Below are 21,230 nucleotides of genomic sequence, written 5' to 3' on the forward strand. Positions count from 1 at the left end.
AAGCATAACAGCCTGTGTCTAACAAAATATTACGCTGAAATCCTAAGATATTTCCTCTAATCTTCATTATTGACTCATCCAATTTAAGGGAGTTTTGATAATTACTGCACTTTCTGTGAGGAATATGCCCAAATATGAATCCCAGCTGTTGTTTGAGTAAGTTCCCTTAACATAGGAACAATTTCTGGCAATATGCCCAGTTTTGTAGCATTGAAAACACTTGGGAGGATCTCTATGGTTTGAGAGGTATTCTCTCTTTGCCTGAGGTTGAGAGGCAATGGGCATCTGTTGATAAATACCCTCTAATCCTTGCATCACCTTATCCAGATTTGCTAATATTGGTCGATTTTGTTTTTGCACCTCCTGTTCTATCATCTCGTTGATCCTATCTGTAGTGGGGGTTGTGGTTCTCTTGAGAATTTAAAGTGATAGCTGCCAGTTGTTTCACTACTTCATCAAGGTGATCTATTACTGGTTGCTGCAATCTCTTTACCTCATGGTGAACTAGGGTTTGTACTCCTTCCATTAATTTCTTCTTGTTGGATTGATCTTCACTCGCAGATATGTGATTAAGATTTAAGGAATTTTCCCCAATACTTTTCTTCCTTTCCTTTTCTTTTCTATGATATTCACATGGCCTACATTGGATGAGGGACAAAAGCGTCCTATCCTCTGTTCTCTTTAATTCACAGCTTTAAGACATTCATTCCTCCACTGGTAATTTTCTTCTTAGGCTGTCTCTCTTAATTCTGGTTTAACGCCTTGGCAAAATTGTTGGAATACTGCCCAATCTAAATGAGGTTTATCACTGGACACATTTAAACTATCGGAAAGTGTTAGTTTTCCTGAGTTTTTAAAGAACAACGAGATAACTTATGAACAGCATGGAACTCCACCAGCCAAAATTGGGAAAACTGGCTCTATTTCAAGAAGCGTAAAACAATGCCTTATTCAGTGGGAGAAGAACAGGGCCGTATTCAAGAAAGGCAACACTTGCAAGAGCTCCCAAGGGAGAGCTACACTAGTTTATCAATTACCAATTGATGAACTGATTACTACTGAATAAAATGGAAAAGAAGAGGTGAAGAATATGACTTCAAAATCAGGTTGTACTTAAGACCTGTATTTATGATTCTGATACCTTCTACAGTAGAATAAATGCTAAATCACAAGACAGAGTAATAAGAAAAATCTCAATATAAACAATTAAGATCTTACAAATAGAGAGAATGTCTTAACCACTTACCATACCATTTATAAATGGCTCTTCTTCAATTCTTCAGAAAACGATAATTACAATGACTTACTCAAGTTCTTTTAGAATGCCATTCTGTATACCATAGCACTTGAAGAAGTCACACTTGCTTTCCAAAGCTGCATGGTGCTGGCAGACTGAGAATAGAGATCTACTGTACCAAATGGAATTTCCTACTCTCAGTCAACTCCTCAGTTCCACAGCCCTGACTAAAATATATGCTGGCCTGATTGGCCGAGAGTAGTTAGTGCATCCACTCTCCAGCCAAAAGGCTGTGGATTCTAATCCCGCGAAGGCATGGATGTTTGATTATCTGTGGAAATACTAGTGGTGGTGGTGGTGGTGATGGACAGTAGATGCAGTTGGTGTAGTTGCAGTTAGTTGTAGTTGGTGGATTTCAGTGGTGGAGACAGTTGTATGGTGTCCTCCTTCAATGAGTCTTTGGACTCTCTGAATAATAATAATAATATTATAAATCTTCATGAATATAATTAATACCAGAATGAAACATCATCTAAAGGACCTGATCTGAAGCATACCAATTTATGGAGTTCCAGATAGAAGAGTGAATTTAATCTGTTTCTCATTAGAGATATAATGCACTTGGATAATCAGCAACAGCTACTTGTGCACTACTGACAACTGACCTACACAAAGCCTTTCAGAAGACCATGCTTGGGAAATATTAGAAAATCTCCAGAAATGATATTTTAGTATGTGGTGGAGGTATTCATGTATACAAAAGCAACAACAACAATATCAGTCATTCAATGCTTGTCTGATCCCATCCCAGTGCACAGAGGAGTCAGAGAGGGATAATCTCTCAGCCCAATGCTTTTTGCATTGGCAGCAGAGCCTTTAATACAAAAAATTCAAGAGATCCAGAATCCATCTACTGCTTTTTCAACCTAGCAGAAACGTTTATCAGCATCAGTGGCTTGAATGTCAATCCTTAAAAGAACCTAACTCTGGACTTTTTTTTGAAACACTTCATCGTTAAATATATAGCTGCCCTTTGGGATTCCACTAATGTCAGCACAAGGCTGACATCAATGGAATGATCAGTAACAATTCTTGGGATACCCATCAGAGAAAAGTGAGCTGCAGACACATCATATTGTTTGGAAGGGTTGAGAATCTCAGGCCTAGAATCACAGTCTTAAAACTACAATCCTTACTACAATAATATATATAGTCAACTTCACTAATATTAAAGAAGAACAGGTAGGTACTATGCAGAAAATTTCTGAACCATTTCTGAAACTTTCTGAGATAGAAAATTGACAAGGATCTCTTCTTCATATCCACAATAGCAGGAGATTTTACCTTACCAATCCTCAAAGTGAAATACCTTCTCATCACATTCATTAAGTTATCCTAATCTAAGGCATACCAATCAAATATTTCCTAAGTTTCTTTCTATCCAATTGGAATCATCAATGCACTACAACTTTCTATGTAGTACTATCAGACAGTAGAACATAGAAGTATTGATAATGCAAATTCGCAATACACAGGATTTTTGTAAAATAATTCCCTGAAATACTCCCAGACATAAGAACTAATATCAAAATTGCTTTTAGAAATCTTAATAATGCCAAAGGATACCCAAAATGCTGTGACTTGGCATTGAGGACCATGCCTTACTACCTCCCTCCCTCCCTCCCTCCCTCCCTCCCAATCAACTGGGTGAAATGCCAACACTTTGACAATCAATTCTGTAATGTGTGTAACTGCTTTCAAACTGTCAAACACCTTTTTTATATCTGTCTGTCAGCTCATTACCTCTGACTAGGAATGGCAAGTGCATAATAAGTTCTCGCATTCATACTGGATAAAGTCATTGGAAATTAGAGCAAAACACAGAATTTATATATTCCTACATATTATTTCTGGGAAATTCCCGTGTTACTCCTCTTAAAGACTATTATTTTTATGGCTATTTTTGCCTGTTTTCGTTTAGACAAATGAAAAAACATTGCCTATTTACTTGAGAATTCTTAGGGCATTATAAGCGTATTTTAAAGGTAAATATATGCAGACTAATGCAGGAAGAAATTTTGCACATACCTTGTTTGGATGTTAGGTTGTCTTCGTTCTCCATACTTCTGCTGTTAGGGTGTTAAAAAGGGGGGAAGGAAACGTGGAAAAACTAATTAGAAAATCTGGGTTTTTTTAAAAATAATATATATATATATATATATATATATATATATTATCAGGGTACTTAAGGGTCAAAGCTGTATAACTGAGAGGAGACCTCCACATAGCCTTTAAAGGAATGCGGAGAACCGACCAGGGCTTCTGACCTAATGTCCAATCCTCACATTCTTCTCGTGGTGCACCCTGTTGGGTATCTACTTGGATACTGAACGAACGAGGATGGGCTGGCAATTTGGGATTTAGCCAACCTAATTGTATTCTTATTGGTTAAACCAAAATAAAAAAATGATGGTACAACATGACAAAATTTCATGCTGGGTGGAGCGTCGCCCGGTTAAACAAGGCTCCCGTTGTTTTCGCCAAGGAACCAGGGCAAACAGCAAAAAGTCAGCTACTGGAACAAATCTGAAAACAAACCCCAACTCAACATCACCAGAGTTAAAGATCAGTACTATCAACGTAAGAAGCCTGAATGGCAAAGAAATGGAGCTAGCTGAGGAATTAGATAAGTACCAGATCGACATAATGGGGGTGACTGAAACAAAAAAGACAAAAACTAGTGAGATCTTTCTGAGCAATAAATACAAAATGTTATATTCAGGCAATGACAATCAAGGAAAAGAAGATGTAGCCATCGTATTCAACACAAAATACGAGGCTAATCTTCTTGAATGGCAGTCAGTCTCAAGTAGAGTAATATGGGCAAATTACTCTACTAATGAGTATGGGGAACTGGACAATGAGACTTATTTTGTGCCTACGGTCCCACAGAAGGTTCTACTAAGGTAGAAGTGGAGGAATTTTTTGAGACTTTAGAAAAAGCAACTGACACAATGAAAAAGGAAAAGTTGGTCCTTGTTGGGGATCTAAATAGCAGAGTAGGAAATGATTGTGAGACATACAAAAATATTTTGGGAAAATTTGGAGAGATTTCTGCTCAGGACATGGACTGGTTATTACTAACACCATGTTCCAACATAAAAATGTGCACAAATTCACATGGAGAGAAGAGGCTAGGAATAAGAAAAGTCTCATTGACTATGTTATTGTTGATAGTGATGTTTTCTCCCTGGTGCAGGACACCAGAGTGTACAGAGGATTTGAAATTGGAAGTGATCACTATTTAGTCTTGAGCTGGATAAAATTGAATTTCATACTGAAAAGAATAACATGTAAGAAAGTTTTAAAGCTAATAAAAGTTGAGCAGCTCTCAGATGTGAACTGTAGACTAAAATACACAAAGATTATTGAAGAAAAAATGAAAGAGCTTGAGAACAGGAATCAAACCTTGGAGATTCAGTGGTAAACTCTGAAGAAAACATTGATTGATTCTGCCAGAGAGGCATGTGGTGAGGTTGTCTACAAGGATAAAAAAAATCAGAACTCCCTGGTGGACACAAAAAGTTAAAGAGGCAGTGAAGGAAAAGAAGAAAGCATATCAAAAGTTCCTGGCAAATAAGTCAGCTTGTGCTCTTAGAGAATATAGAGACAAATGCAAGAATGCTAAACACTGTGTAACACTAGCTAAACAAAAGACATGGGAGGACTTTCGCAAGAATATAGAAAATAAATATCAAGAAGGTGGCAAAATATTCTGGAGGCTGTTGAAGAAGCTTAGGAATGGAGGAAAGAGTGCTGTAAAAGGAGTTAGAGATGATAAAGGTGACATTAAAACTGGAGAAAAAGATATCCTTGAAGTATGGAGTAATTACTTTGAAAAACTGCTAAATGAAACAAGCAGCAATGACAGCACAGTGATAAAAAACACTGACTAGACATGCAGTCAGGAATACATATCCATACTTGAAGTAGAAAAAGCCATCAAAGGCTTGAAATGTGGAAAGGCCGCAGGAGTAGATGATATTCGACCAGAAATGCTGAAGTATGGTGGTATAAAAGTCTTACTGGCTGCACTGCATAGTTCAGAAAGCCTGGACAGAGGGACGAATTCCCGATGATTGGAGTAGAGCTCTCATAGTACCCATATATAAAAAGGGAAATAAAACTGAATGTGAGAATTACAGAGGTATTTCCCTACTGAGTGTTCCTGGTAAGATCTATGCAAGTATGCTTGAGAAACGGTTGAGAAGAATTGTGGAAGAAAAGCTTGGTGAAGAACAAGCTGGATTCAGGCCAAACAGAGGCTGTCAGGATCAGATCTTCACTTTACAACAAATAGTCGAGAAATCATGGGAATATAACAAAGATCTGTATTTTTAAGTTTTGTCGATTCGGAAAAGGCATATGATAAGGTGCCAAGAGAGAAGCTATTCAATACGCTGCAGTTATATGGTGTCAATGGGGCATTATATCAAGCAATACTTAGTCTTTATTTGAGTTGTAAGTCAGCAGTTAGAATTGAAAGAAGTACAGGAAGATGGTTTAATGTTAAATCTGGTGTCAGACAAGGATGTACATTATCCCCTCTGTTATTCATTATCTATATGGATCACATTATGAAGGAAAGTGGTATTAAACATGATATCAAAATTGGAGATGTTAATGTCAGCTCTTTGCTTTATGCGGATGATGTTATACTTCTAAATAAATCCGCTACAAGTCTGCAAGATTCTCTGACTAAATTGAATAGCTGTTGTAATAGATTTGGTATGAAGGTTAGCAATAAAAGACAAAGACAATGAAAATAGGCAGAATCATTGAAAATGTCAACTGTGTTGTGAATGGAGAACCTGTGGAACAAGTAAAGCATTTCAGCTACTTAGGCACGATTTTTACTGAAGATGGTAAATTAAATATAGAAATTGACAACAGAATCAGCAAAGCTGGTATGGTGTGAAGTCAATTGAATAAATTCATATGGAATAAGAGAGAAATTAGTCGGAACACTAATTTAGCTGTATACAAGACAGTGTTCAAACCAGTTTTAACTTATGGATCTGAGAGCTGGGTCAGAAGTAAAACACTTGACCAAAGATTAGAGACCGCAAATATGAGAGTCCTGAGAAAGATTATAGGCGTGAACAGATGGCATCAATGGCAATATCATATTAAAAATGAGGATGTTAGGAAAGAACTTGACATTGTCAGCATCCAGGAATGCGTTAGCAGAGCTAATCTCAGGTGGTATGGTCACCTAAACAGAATGGGCGAGGAAAGATTAGCAAAACAAGTGTTCTCTGTCAGGTTGGCAGGAAAATGACCCAGAGGAAGACCAAGATATAGGTGGATTGATACGGTACAAAGTGCCTTAGACGATAGAAATATAAGATCTGATAATGTTGGAGTCTTGACAAGTAACAGACTGATTTGGAGGAAAATTGCAGATAGGAAGTTAGTAATGATATAATTTTTTCATGTAGTACTATCATATCCTGTACACCCCTTGTGGGTACATGGCAGGAATTTGATGATGATGATGATGATGATGATATGTATTATTATAGTTAAGGGCACTTCTTTGGGGAAGGGGAAGGATTTTATGGGAAACAGGGGTGGAGAAGAGCGTTAGCGGGGTGCTAGCCGTTTCGATCGCGTTATTGTCATCGGAACATTTCGGGATAAGTGTAGGGCTATGTCATGTCGGCTTGGTGTATCTGGCTTTGAGGAGCTTGTGTTATCGCTTATAAAAAAACAACGTCCACCGACCCTACCTAATCTCTGAGTGTTGGAAGCTTCACAACTTAAAAATAACATAAGCGATAACACAAGCTCCTCAAAAGGCAGATATACTAACAGCAGAAGTATGGAGAACGAAGACAACCTAACATCCAAACAAGGTATGTGCAAAATTTCTTCCTGTATTAGTCTGCATATATTTACCTTTAAAATACATTTATAATGCCCTAAGAATTCTTGAATAAATAGCCAATGTTTTTAAAATAAGGGGCACTCATAAACGAAAACAGGCAAAAATATCTGTAAAAATAATATATATTCCTAATTAACAAAAAAATTTCATCTATGAAAAGTTTGGAAAAAGAAGCAATTAACCAATACCAATGGCATGAAGTGTTGCAAGGCATATTATTATTATCATTATTATTACTACTACTACTACTACTACTACTACTACACCCTCCATGGAATCAGCAGACTCATTATGGGAGGGTCATTCAACTGATAGCATATTTAACATACTGAATATTAAAATCATTAACACTCCCTGAATTAACAACATTTTCAGTAATGTGTTCCATACACCCATGATAGCAAACACTTCAGTATCCTGATAATGCTTAGTCACTCGCCTCTGGACCCACTCCAACGTTTCCACATCACAATGAAAACCAGGTGACCAAATCTGATATCATAGCAGCACTATGATGTACAGTCTTTGCAATACTTACAATATGCCCTCTAAACTTCAGTGTATTGTCAACCATCACTGACAAATCCCAAATCTCATCCACTTCCTGCAGCACAGCACCATCAATACAGTACATATTTTATATTTTTTTATATATATATATTTATATTTCTGCACAACAAAATGCAATACCTTGCACTTATTAATATTAAAACTATAACCCCACTCCAAGAAAAAAAGTCTATTCAAATCTTCCTATAGGGAATTAACATCAACAAGGAGACTTACAATTCTTCCCAACTTTGCATCATCAGCAAAAAACTGAATATTCCCAGTTAATTCACATGATATACCATTTACAAACAAAGTTAAACAGTAGGTGTCCAAGAACAAAACTCTGAAGCTTACCACTGGTTACCCTCCTTTATTGAGATAGTGCTCCATCATATGCTGATATCATTCAGAGAACTAATCACCCATCCATCCATCTAACCAATATTATTATTATTATTAAGAAAGACCTCCAGGGAGTCAGGGACTCCCTGGAGGTCTTTCTTAATAATCTTAATCTTAACAAAAATAATCTTTCTTAATTTCTTAATAAACTCATCAAGTGAGGCCATACTACATGCACCAGCTATCATACTTATTCTTGAATTCATTCACACTGCTTGCACTCACTGGCAATCCATTTCAATCATGCATCACCCTATGAGAGAAAAATCTAGCCCTCACCCCCTTCTTAGCAGCATTCATTCTCAGCTTCTAAGGATCACCTCTTGTCCTTTCCCCACCCTCCATCAACTGAAATCCAGAGTGATCCTTTCAAAGTTTAAATGTGATCAAATGCTTCTGCAAATCCCAAGAATATCACTGTATATAATTCTTCCTTATCTAAACACACTCATTACCTTATCATAAAAATGCAAATAAACTGCTAAACAAGACCTACCCTTTGCAGATCCTTGTTGACCATCATAAAGAATCTTATGTCCATCAATTGGAGATGTTAATCTCAGCTCTTTGTTTTATGCAGATGATGTTATACTTTTAAATAAATCCGTTACAAGTTTGCAAGATTCCCTGACTAAACTGAATAACTGTTGTAATAGATATGGTATGAAGGTCAGCATTAACAAGACAAAGACAATGATATTTTCAATGCTTGTTTTCATTGAAAACAAGCATTGAAAATATCAACTGCATTGTGAATGGAGAACCTATAGAACAAGTAAAACATTTCAACTACTTAGGTATGATTTTTAGTGAAGATAGTAAATTAAATATGGAAATAGACAGCAGAATCAACAAAGCTGGTATGGTAGGTAGTCAACTGAATAAATTTATATGGAATAAGAGAGAAATTAGTCAAAACACTAAATTAGCTGTATACAACACAGTGTTCAAGCCAATTTTAATTTATGGATCTGAGAGCTAGGTTAGAAATAAAACACTTGACCAAAGACTAGAGACCACAGATATGAGAGTCCTGAGAAAGATTAGGGATGTAAACAGATGACATCAATGGCAATATCATATTAAAAACAAGGATATTAGGAAAGAACATAACATTGTTAGCATCCAGGAATGTGTTAGCAGAGCTAATCTCAGATGGTATGGTCACCTAAAAAAATATGTAAAAATACCTAAAAAAAAAAAAATAAAGAATGGAAGAGGAAAGATTAGCAAAACAAGTGTTCTCTACAAAGTTGGCAGGAAAAAGACCCATAAGAAGACAAGGTATAGGTGGACTGATACAGTAAAAAGTGCCCTTAGAAGACAGAAATATAAGATCTGATAATATTGGAGTCTTGACAAGTGATCTGGAGGAAAATTGTAGATAGGAAGTTAGTAATGATATAAATTTTTCATGTAGTAATATCATATCCTGTACACCCCTAGAGGATACATGTCAGGAATTTGATTATGTCCATCAACCCAATCTTGTATTCTATTCCTAACCAATCTTTCCAACACCTTGACTACAACTGCAGTTATACAGACAGGTCTACAATTGGCAACCTCTGTCCTAGGACCATGCTTGCGATATTTTGCCTTCTTTCCACTCCTTAGGAACCTTACCCACTGCAATTCATTAAATAAGAAGGTCAAGAGCATGGCTAACTCTTTTGCACATTCTTTAAAAATATGTGGTGATATGTCATCCATTCCCACAGCCTTATTAACATCTAACCTAAGCAACATGCTTAGGTTAGATGTTAATTATAACATGCTTGATAGAACTCTAATTCTTTCACCTATAATTCTCCTAATACTTGCATCCATTCGAAATATTACACAACATCATTTATGATATATACTGATAAAGTGCTGATTCAATAATTCCACTATATCCTTTGCAACAGTCACACTGCTGCTATGGCTATCCATCCGCTAGTGTCAACCTGCCATAATATTTCTTCTTTCTTGTGCTTTGCCAGAATATATTGTTAATGCAGAGAGTGTTAAGGATTTTAATATTCAGTATGATAAATATGTTGTCAGTTGAATGATCCTCTCACGATGAGTCTGCCAACTCCATGGAGGGTATAATAATAATAATATAGTGATAGAATTCCCTTGAATTAACTCAGAGCTTGACCAGTCAATCTCCTTTCATACTGTACTTTTCTTTCTTTAGTATGCTTGTCACCTTCCTAGCCTGCACTCTATACTCCTCATGAATCTAATTGAAATAGATAGGAAAAACTCATAATGAAGGATAGATTTATGGTTTATTTTTGAGAATAAATGAGGCCTTCCTGTATTAACTGCCAATGACTGTTTTGTAATTGAGCATTTTACAGTATAGCTAAGGAGAACAATTTCATGATTATCTCAGCTTTTTCATATTATATCTATTTTCATTTTACTAATAAGCACTTTAGCATCTACTTTTTGTTTTGATAACCTTCCTATCCTTTTTTTTTAATATTCACAGGAAACGAGGATGCGGGATGATAGAGTGAACTTAAGAAACAAAAATAAATAAATATAATTATATTTTTGTTCCTTAGCGGCACTTTCTGAGGCCAGAGAAATGCAAAAAATCATAGCTTTGTTTTGCAGTAATCCTGACATTTGATTCAGTATATGATGTCACTGTGGTTCTTTTGCATCTCATCAATGGTAGATCATATGTAGATCTAGAGCCAGAGTCTTAAAGTAAGTTTTAAAGCACAGCTGAAGTCACAAGTACAATCTTCAGATTTATGACCAGGTCAGTATACTTTAAACATAATAATTTCTTCCATTTTTCCTCTCAAATATAAATGTGATCAGCACAGACCATTCTAAAATCATCATTGCTACTCATTCATTCAGTTATCCAGGTTATAGTCATTCTAATGCTAAAGCAAACAATTCAAATAAGAATATGAAAATTGACAGGAAAGTTAATAGTATTAAAATTTATATATAATAATTTCAGATGAAAGTATAATGAAAATTTCAATCATTAACAGAATGAAAACAAACCTGGTTTGTCAAAGACGTGTGCATGCTGTTCAAACAAATCAGGTGATGCTAGGCTGATTACTAGTTTTGTTCCCATCCAGAATGATGCTAAGGATCCATACTGTTCATGAAGTGTTACAAGAAATGGATGCAGTCCACCTGCATGAATAACATCTGACAAATTTCCATCCCTGAAACAAATAACAGTATAATATCACTCAAAAATTTTTATACTAAAGTTAGTATATAAATTTCTTGAAAACATTTGGACATTACTTTTTACACTTTTTTTTTATTCTGCACCTAGCTGACACAAAAGTGCTTCTGTAGCTCAGTCGGTATAGATGAAGCCCTTTGGTTGGAAAGACCTGGGTCCGATTCCTGTCCAAGACGTGAGGAACCTTTATCTCATCTCTTTCGACAAAAGGTGAGTTAGCCAGTCTCATACAGAGGTTGGGGTTTTTTTTCATCTGGAAGGATTTTTCATCCTCCAGAACAGGAAAAACAGTCCTGTGAACACATGCATCTACAGAAATATGAGGAAGCATAGGGCTAACTACCTCATCCTCAAAGTGGTTGCAGTTTCAAATTGTAATAGGCCATGCCTAATATGAATGTAATGGGCCACTAGGCCTAATACGAGAAAGGAGGAGGAGAAGGAGCTGTGTTATATAACACCTAAATTTTAACACATTAATTGACATAATGTATAAAGATATTTGCAAAATGGACCTTTAAAAGAATGTTTATTCTGGAAGCCAACCAACATAGTTTGTCACATTTTTACGTCCATTATACAATCAGTAAAAGAATACTCTGTAATATATTTGGTATTACACTGTACATCACCTAATGGTGAGTGAGACATATTATCTAGTTTTAATGCCAGCCTCTGGTGACTGACACATGGCCATTAAAAGTCTATTTAAAAAAAAAAAAAAAAAAATTGTCAAAGATCTTTTTAAAAAATAACAGGAAACAGAAATATTTCAACCCAGCAGTGTTACTGAATGAATATGAATGTATTTTTAATGAGTAGAGATGAGAGAGAATAAAAAGTCTGATTATCCCTTCATTTGATTCTGCACTTCCACCATCTCATTTGGTTGACTTGTGATCATTACTCCTAAAATATTTAAATTGTTCCACTTTTTCCACTATTTTAAACCCTCCACTGAAGACTAACTGTACACGAAATCAATTTTTTTTTAGATTATAGTGATCTGCTATTCCTTATGTACTTTATATTAAAACCCAATCTTACAAAAAAGGTTACCTGAACCACCATAATACTTGAACATCATTAATCTTCTTCTTCTTCTACAGCTTTTCCCACTTAAGTGGGGTCACTGTTTGTTATGAGTCTCCTCCACACCTTCCTGTCTTGGGCTGTCACCACATCCAAGTTCTTCATCTTCAAGTCCTCTTCTACCAGCTCCCTCCATCTCTTCTTTGACCGCCCACGCTTCCGCCTTCCTTGCACATCCATCTGCATGACCCTTCTTCCCACATATTCGTCCTCCCTCCTCATCACATGACCAAACCATCTCAACCTTGCCTCCTGTATTTTCGCTCCTAAGTTCATAACTTTCACTGTTCCCCTGACATAGTCATTTCTCAGATGATCCTTTCTGGTCACACCGCACATCCACCTAAGCATTCTCATCTCTGCTACTTCAATCCTGCTGATGTTATTTTTCCTCAGGGCCACAGTTTCTATAGCATATGTCATAGCTGGCCTCACTACTGTCCTATAAATTTTGCCTTTCAGATTGATCGGCACCCTCTTATTGCATAACACTCCAGCCATCTCCCTCCAGTTCCTCCAACCCGCTTGTATCCTGCATCCCACTTCCTTCTCAGCTCCTCCATCTTCTTCCACTGTTGAACCTAAGTATCTAAAGTCTCTCACCTTCCTGATGACATTTCCTTCCAGCTCCAGATCTGTCTCCTGGCCACCGCCCACTGCGCAACACATATACTCTGTCTTACTTCTGCTCAGTCTCATACCTCTCTCTTCCAGTACTTTTCTCCATCTTTCCAGTTTAGTTTCTGCTTCTTCTCTTGAATCTACACACAGCAAGATGTCATCTGCATATAACATTGTCCAAGGTGCATCTTCTCTCACCTCCTCTGTTACCACCTCCATCACAATATTAAACAGAAACGGACTTAATGCTGACCCTTGATGTAAGCCAACTGTTACTTGAAAACTTTCTGTCTGTCCCAAACAGGTCCGAACACTTGTCTTCACATTTCAGTACATTTCCCGCACCAACCTGACACATTTCTCCGGCACCTTCTTCTCCCTCAGACACCTCCAGACTTCTTGCCTTGGCGCTCTATCGTATGCTTTCTCCAGATCAATAAATACCAGATGTAGCTCCCTTTGTTTCTCTCGATATTTTTCCATCATCTGTTGTAACCCAAAGATAGCATCTGTTGTTGATCTACCAGGCATGAAGCCAAATTGTTCCTTTGCAATCTCCACATCCTCCCTCAATCTACCATCAAGAACCCTTTCTAGGATCTTCATTGTGTGGGACATCAACTTTATTCCTCTGTAATTTTTACAGTCTTGTGCATCCCCTTTACCCTTGTACTGGAAACATCATTAATAATTTTTCTTTTATGTGTATTAGTGACTGTCGGTGATGCAGGCCTGGTTGGCTGAGTGGTTAGCATACCCACTCTCCAACCAACAGGGCACGGATTCAAATCCCACTGCTGGAATAGATGTTTGTGATTGTGTTTAGGTAGGAGATGAATTTTATTGCCCGGTGTGAGATCACTGCCCTACTTATTGATGGCTTGAAATAATTTGAAAAAAATTCCATCTTTGATCTCTAGAGCAGAGTTTCTGGATTATGTAAAATAAATAAATAAAAAAGCCCACCAATGGCATAAATGTACTATAGGTTTGAAAATAACCTTGGTAGATGGGAACCACATGAAAAAAATAAAAAAGTAAGCATCTCCCAGAGAGTCCACGAGCTCAGCAATAGAGATCACTCACTTCATACACCATTTTATCATGTCTCCGTAAACTCACCATGAACAATATACACAGAGAAAGCTGTAGCCATCATATCCTTTCTAATTTCAGGATCAATCCCTCTTACTATATATAATGACCAATTCTACCTCCCTCATTATATTATACTTGCCAAAAATTTATATGCTTGTTTAATCCATCATCCAAGTGTAAAGCACTGTGCATGAAGATACTTGTATACAGAGGCTGATCACATCAACTTAGTAACACACTCCCTTTTTGGATATGCATAACTGCTATGCATTGTGGTAGGGTCACCACCTAGACCAGTTTCTACCTTTGTTGAGACCTCATCAGTGGAAGCCAGACTCAGAAAAATAACAAGGTTGAATTTATGCAGAAGTCAATGCATTTCCCATCTACAAGTAGTAAAAAGGTGTATTAACTCATTATTCATCGGAGATAGCTCTTGACAAGTATAATTACTTTGTAACCACATGAAAAAATATTATACAACTATCTGATCTGGAGTATTTTAATAATAAGGCAATAAACCTTTTTACTACTTGTATATGGAAATATATAACTTCTGCATCAATTCAACCTTCTTCCAAGGTCTGGCTCCTACTGATAAGACCTTAACAAAGGTCAGAGTTGGTGTGGGTAGTGAAAAGAAGTGTGCTTTGCATTATGGGATACAGTCTATTACTGTAAAGCCATCAGTCTCTATATACAAGTAGCCTAGTCATGAAGAAGTCACAAACTTTGTTTGCTTAAATATGGTTAATGAATTAAACAAGAATATATTGTCTTGGCAAGTATAATTTCTTTGTAACCAAGTGAAAAAACTTGCTATGATTTATCTACCTATACACCTCAGAGCCTATGTAGCTCAGTGGATGTAGCGTTTGCACACCACGGCGCTTGATGAGCACGAAGGAAGACTTCTTGGTTTTGAATCTAATCGGTGACTAGAAGAAATTTTTCAAAGCCTTTTTTCTACCAGTTCCCGAGTTAGTCGATCTCTGGCAGAGGCAAGCGGGTCTTTTCTCCCGGAAACTGAGGTTTTTCATCCCATAAACCCAAGAAAATCGACCGTAGAACCCACATTATTTCAGACATTAAATACGAGTGTTAAAGATAGGGACCACGAGATGGCAGCACTGGTTGAGCCGTCTCTCTTCACTGCGGCCACTTAATTCGTGATAGCCTTGGGCCAGCTATCTCTGATTGGCTACCAGAGGAGATTGAACTGCCCACTCAGTCTCCAAAAGTTAGATAGGACTAAATGGCCTCGCCTACTTCCTATATACGGGAATAAAAAGGCGTTAGCTGATTTTTTTTTTTTTTTTTTTATACACCTCAGTCCTTTAAAATACATTCACCAGTTCGTATGTCTCTTTCATATCATGGTGGGGAAAAAAAAAAAAAAGTACTGAACTTCGACTCCCCCTTCAGTACACAACCTATGAGATATGATGTTCATGTGTAGGGTCTATGCCATTACATTTAGCTATAGCAATGGTGTTGATATTAGAAGAAAGGATGTTTATTGTTGAGCATTCTTTTCATTCATAAGGAGTTGATGGAGCAAATGGACCAAGCCTACGATATGTTTGTGAGCAATTTGTTCATTGTTTCTGTAAGTATGCCATAAGCAATAGTGTCATCTTATTCGAGAGATTCCAACATACTGGAAGTGTTCTGCTGCAATGCAATGTCACAACTCATGAGACATCAATTTGAATAACGCAAAATTCTATAATATAGTTATAATATACATACAAAAAAAAATAGTATTTTTATAAACTATGAAAATCCTTTGGACACATTTTTTTTCTAGGCAAAACTTGTAAAAATAAACATGATACAACAACATTCATATGAAATTTTACAGTGGGAATACTGTGCATGGTATTCTAGAAACACACATAGAGCCAGAGTGGTTTGTTCTAATGATACAGCTCTTTCCACAGAGCTTAAATATCTTTGCCATACTTTCTTGGCCAATGGCTACAATTCCTACACAATAGATAAAATACCATAGCCCCATTATTTCTCCCTCCTCTAACACACAAGAACAACGCATCACTATTCCTTATGTCAGAGGTACATCAGAAAAGATAGTCCACATACTAATAAAATATGACCTTCACACCACTAAATTAGACAATCTTGAGCTACTCTCCTAAGGATAAACTCCATCCCACAGCATATCCTGCAGTGTATGAAGTTCCAAGTGACCTGGCCTACTATGGGTAGACAGGAAGATCTGTTAACATCTACTTTGGAGAACATAAAAAATACTTTCGCTACCATTAGTATATGGCAAGTCAGGACTGGCAGATCATGCTTTGAATATCCAGGATTATATGTGCTATTTAGAAATTGCTACAGATCAGAAAAGGTTATTTTAAGAGTCAGCCATGGCTATGAAGAATTCTCCTAACCTGAACAAGTATGGTTGCATTAATTTGACAAAAATCAGTTACCCCTTAAGATCAACTCTTACATAGCTGTAATACTTCTTTTTTTTTTTTTTTTTTTTTACAACTTTAGAGGATGTCAAATTTAGGCCTTGAGATCTTTTGTTCATTACAATTGGAAGTGTTTCACTTACTCATTCTTGTGTGTAAACTATAACATGCTGTTTTGTGTGCTCTGAAGATGCTGATTTGAAATATGGCGAAATACTGTATAAGCCCATTAATAAACATTTTTTTTTATAATTTAGTTAATTTGGTGTATTAATACCATTAACATACCAAATAAGTTATGAATCATTACCAACCCATTCAGGTTCAAAACCTGGGAAGCTGCACCCAACTGTTCACAATCAATTCTACACATCCCAGGGGTGGTTATACACTTGCTTGATTGTATCTCCCACTTCTTAATATCTCTAATTTTCCTGAATTCACACTTCCAACCTCTCACTAAACAACACTTTTTCCAAACATCACTTCAAAACATTCAAATGCAGTCCTTTTGTTCAACAAATTTATTCTATACATCTATAAACAGCACACCATTCCTCCTGCACAGTCTGCTCACTAACTCATTAGCAACTGTAATAATAAAAGTTTATTTGCACCTTTGTAATGCATGAGGTCTTAGTTGCATTATTGTAATATCTTTACTCTATTTATCAGTGTGCACTTTTGCTTTCGTAACCTTCTTACTTATTCTACTGAGCACTATGTTTATCCACCTTTCGTAATTACTAGTCGTATGCCTAAGAACACTGGAAAAATTTATTTGTTAGACTGCGCCACCAGTATTTCTATATCGGCATAAGACTTAGTAGTATATCCGGTAGCTCTCTCTCTCTCTCTCTCTTACTAGCATAAATTCCCTCAATAAAGTTTACATAAACTACGCTTTTCATGCCTTAGTTATTTACAGCTCACAGATCTGAGTTTATTTTAGGAACAGTGCATTGTAAAATAAAAGATCAGGCGGCACTCTATTGACATATAATTAAAACACATTTATTTACATTAATAACAAAGTACATTAATTAAACGATGGGGGGGGGTTTACTCTCTCTCTCTACCTATCCTTTAGACTTTTAGCATAAAGAAACAAACTTTCCCTTTTCAATACTAAATGACAATACAATATAATTACTTCTCTGCTTATTAAGTCAAATTACTGAAACAAATTACTCACAAAGAGGTTATCTAGCTATGCCAAGTTATCTCACAAGTTATATTCCAATTAATAACAGACCAGAGGACTCTATTATACATACTTCTTATTACTAATTCTTATCAGTCCATCTATAACATATATCCTAGATTACAAAAGTAATGTACAACAAAAGATGGAACAAACTTACAGAGGCTGTGTCGCACACTCTTCCAAAGTTCCACTAAAGTCTCTATGCTTTTTCTTTCATCTCGGGCCTTAGGCTTCTGTCTGGAGAGTCTTGCTTTGGGGCATCTAATCGGGATATTGGTGGGCTTTGGACTGCAATTTTCCTGATACTCAAACGCTTGCAGCAAAAGGACGTCCGACACACACTTGGCTCGGGTATTTACATCAGCTGCTCTCTCTTGTCACTCCCATTCTTTTCCTCTGGCGTGGGTTCACCGTAACATCTGGTCCTTTCGATTCTACTTCTGGAACTTCTGCCTCTGACTGCCCACTCTGATAACTGTGCCTCTGGTTCTCTGCCCACACCGATGTTCGGCTCAGTTCCATTCTCCAGGACCTTGCACCAAGGGGTGTAACCCCCCAGAAGAATTTGGCACGTCTCCTTGATCTTTTGTTAAGACCAACCCGTTCTTTCTTCTCCTCTGTGCACACCTTTAATCCTATCTTGTTGGGCAGTGGAAACTTATCTGAAACTTGCCGATCCCTTTGACACTAACTGTTGAAAGTGTTTATGCGCAGAGCTCGCAAACAACTTTCTCATACACTTAAATCGTAAACAACTTTCTTTGCTCTTATACATAGCTATTATACAAAGTTCCAATGGCAAAGCATTGCCTTTGTTTTTGACATTCTAGAAATTTGTTAAATCAGTAAATACAGTTAATTCCCATAGGGTTATTTATATTAATATTTAGCATAACATATATGCTAAATATATGGATAAATACAGTTAATTTCCATAGGGTTATTTACATTAATATTTAGCATAACATATATGCTAAATATATGGATAAATACAGTTAATTCCCATAGGGTTATTTACATTAATATTTAGCATAACATATATGCTAAATACATGGCGAACCCACGGCAGAGCATATATGCTCTGGCATGGGTTCGCCGTAACATCTGGTCCTCTCGATTCTACTTCTGGAACTTCTGCCTCTGACTGCCCACTCTGATAACTGTGCCTCTGGTTCTCTGCCCACACCGATGTTCGGCTCAGTTCCGTTCTCCAGGACCTTGCACCAAGGGGGTAACCCCCCAAAGAATTTGGCACATCTCTGTGATCTTTTGTTAAGACCAACCCCGAACTCCTTTAATCCTATCTTGTTGGGCAGCGGAAACTTGTCTGAACCATGCCGATCTCTTTGACACTAACTGTTGAAGGTGTTTATGCGCAGAGCTCGCAAACAACTTTCTCATACACTTAAATCGTAAACAACTTTCTTGTGCTCTTATACATAGCTATTATACAAAGTTCCAGTGGCAAAGCATTGTCTTTGTTTTTGACATTCTAGAAATTTGTTAAATCAGTAAATACAGTTAATTCCCATAGGGTTATTTACATTAATATTTAGCATAACATATATAGAGACAAACAAGATTATTTTTGTAACAATCTTGAAACTTGACCTCTGTAAAAATTGATGTAAAGCGCTTTGGCATTTCCAAGCTACATCGAGTTTTACACAACAGTGGCTCTTCTCAATTCTGTCATATCATATCATATGAAAGCAACAGATTCACAACCTTTACTTTCTCACTTTTTATTTTTGTCTCTTTCATATTCTCTATCGCTGCATATTTCTCACCTTTCAAATTATTTATGGCCAAAACAATCAACCAACTCTTTCATTTCTCCCTTCTGGAAACCAACAGCTTCACTTATGTACTTAGTCTTTGCACCTGGGAAAAATGTTTTCATTACTTTCTCATTAAGTACACCTGTTATCAGCAAATCTCCACAGAATAACCTTTCCTTACTCACATATTTATGCTTTTCTTATTGTTTTTTCTTTTATTCTCACTTTTGCTGTACCACATCAATCATTTTGCCAGTCACTTGAGGTCATGTTTTGTCCTGTGAAGGACTCCGTATAAGTGTGCTGTTTCAAACCATCACTTCATCATTCACATTACTTTCAGCTACTTCTTTTATACTCTCAATCAGATTTTGTACACAATCATTGACTCCTTCCATTACAATCCCTACAACACTTTCACTATCCTACCTTTCATTGTTAACATTAGTCACTTCATTCTCCCACTTTTGACATGACTCTCGTTTCTTGCATTCCCTCACAAAGCATTTCCAACACAATCTGCATCTCTCTCTCACTCTCCCTCCCTAACTTTCATAGCACAAACCATTCACTCTCAACAATGAGTACATTGATCTTGCACACAAATACCTCATACTGAGATCGTCAAATACTGAAGTCTTAGCTGCCTTTCTCATATGCACTGGTGTGATGCAGAATGTTTTTTAAACAATGTTGCACAATAAGATTAACAATTAAATAGACACTCAACTAACTACACAGTCTAAAATAAAGAACCACCGATAATGATTATTGATATTGCAAATATTTGCTAAAAATAAAGACTCATCTGAACAACATGTGCAATTCTGCTGCAACGACACAAATTTATGCTTATAAAAAAAGGTCATATTCATTAAATTAATATATTTAATCAAGAGAATGGAAATGGTCCAATTTGTAATGCAACAAATCATTTATAGTCACTAGTTACATGGCCATTGCTGCTATTAGAGATAAGGTACCATGTTAAGTAGATTGCATTGATGAAAATGAGTTTCACGTAATAATTATTATTATTATTATATAACGTGCCTTGTATTTGTAGAAAGAAGCATTTAAGTAAGAAAATTAAAAAAAAAAAACTTTTCGAATAATAAAAGATATCAAACATGCAAGTTTGACATTATTTCTCTGGACAGTAAGTCAAACAAAAAATCTCCATGAAGTGAAATAAATTTTGCATGAACTGATTCAAGAGTAATGATAAAATCATAAGAGTAACATTAATTAGTCTTTGACCTCATAGAGAACAGGATTAATAATAAAATCTGAAATTTTGAAATAATTTTAATTCTCAGTCTTTCAAAATCATAATTTACATATGCTGATTAGCAAAAGTGAAAATGTAATTACTCACCACACAAGACAACAATAAGACTCAAATATATAAGCATTTTGACATTTACTTACTTAGGATCTGAAGGATCCAATCCAGGAACTGTTGTCTGATGACTTGAACCCTATAAACAAGATTTTTTTTAAAATTTAGCATTTCAACATATTTTTAAAGACAAGCATGAGAATACTTATAATTCTTGTAATTTTAAAAAGCATTTAAATTCTGTTTCTATGCCTGCCATTTCTTATCTACTATTAATCTACCATCAA

The 21,230-nt window shown here is 36.3% G+C and overlaps 1 protein-coding gene across 1 annotated transcript in view; it reads right to left on the reverse strand.

The window, feature by feature from the left end:
• LOC150100366 (cytochrome P450 20A1-like) overlaps positions 1 to 21,230 on the reverse strand; it is a 185,839-nt gene that overhangs the window by 151,478 nt on the left and 13,131 nt on the right. The window contains exons 2-3 of the mRNA XM_090402738.1: positions 21,033 to 21,082; positions 11,163 to 11,332 (exon numbers count right to left, since the gene is read on the reverse strand). Coding sequence (XP_090258864.1) covers positions 11,163 to 11,332; positions 21,033 to 21,082 — 220 coding nt within the window. The remainder of the gene's footprint in view (positions 1 to 11,162; positions 11,333 to 21,032; positions 21,083 to 21,230) is intronic.

Source organism: Typopeltis vanoorti, chromosome 13 (genome assembly GCF_054136105.1).
Source record: "Typopeltis vanoorti isolate ZY-2024b chromosome 13, IOZ_Tvanoo_1.0, whole genome shotgun sequence".
In the NCBI taxonomy this organism is placed as follows: domain Eukaryota; kingdom Metazoa; phylum Arthropoda; class Arachnida; order Uropygi; family Thelyphonidae; genus Typopeltis; species Typopeltis vanoorti.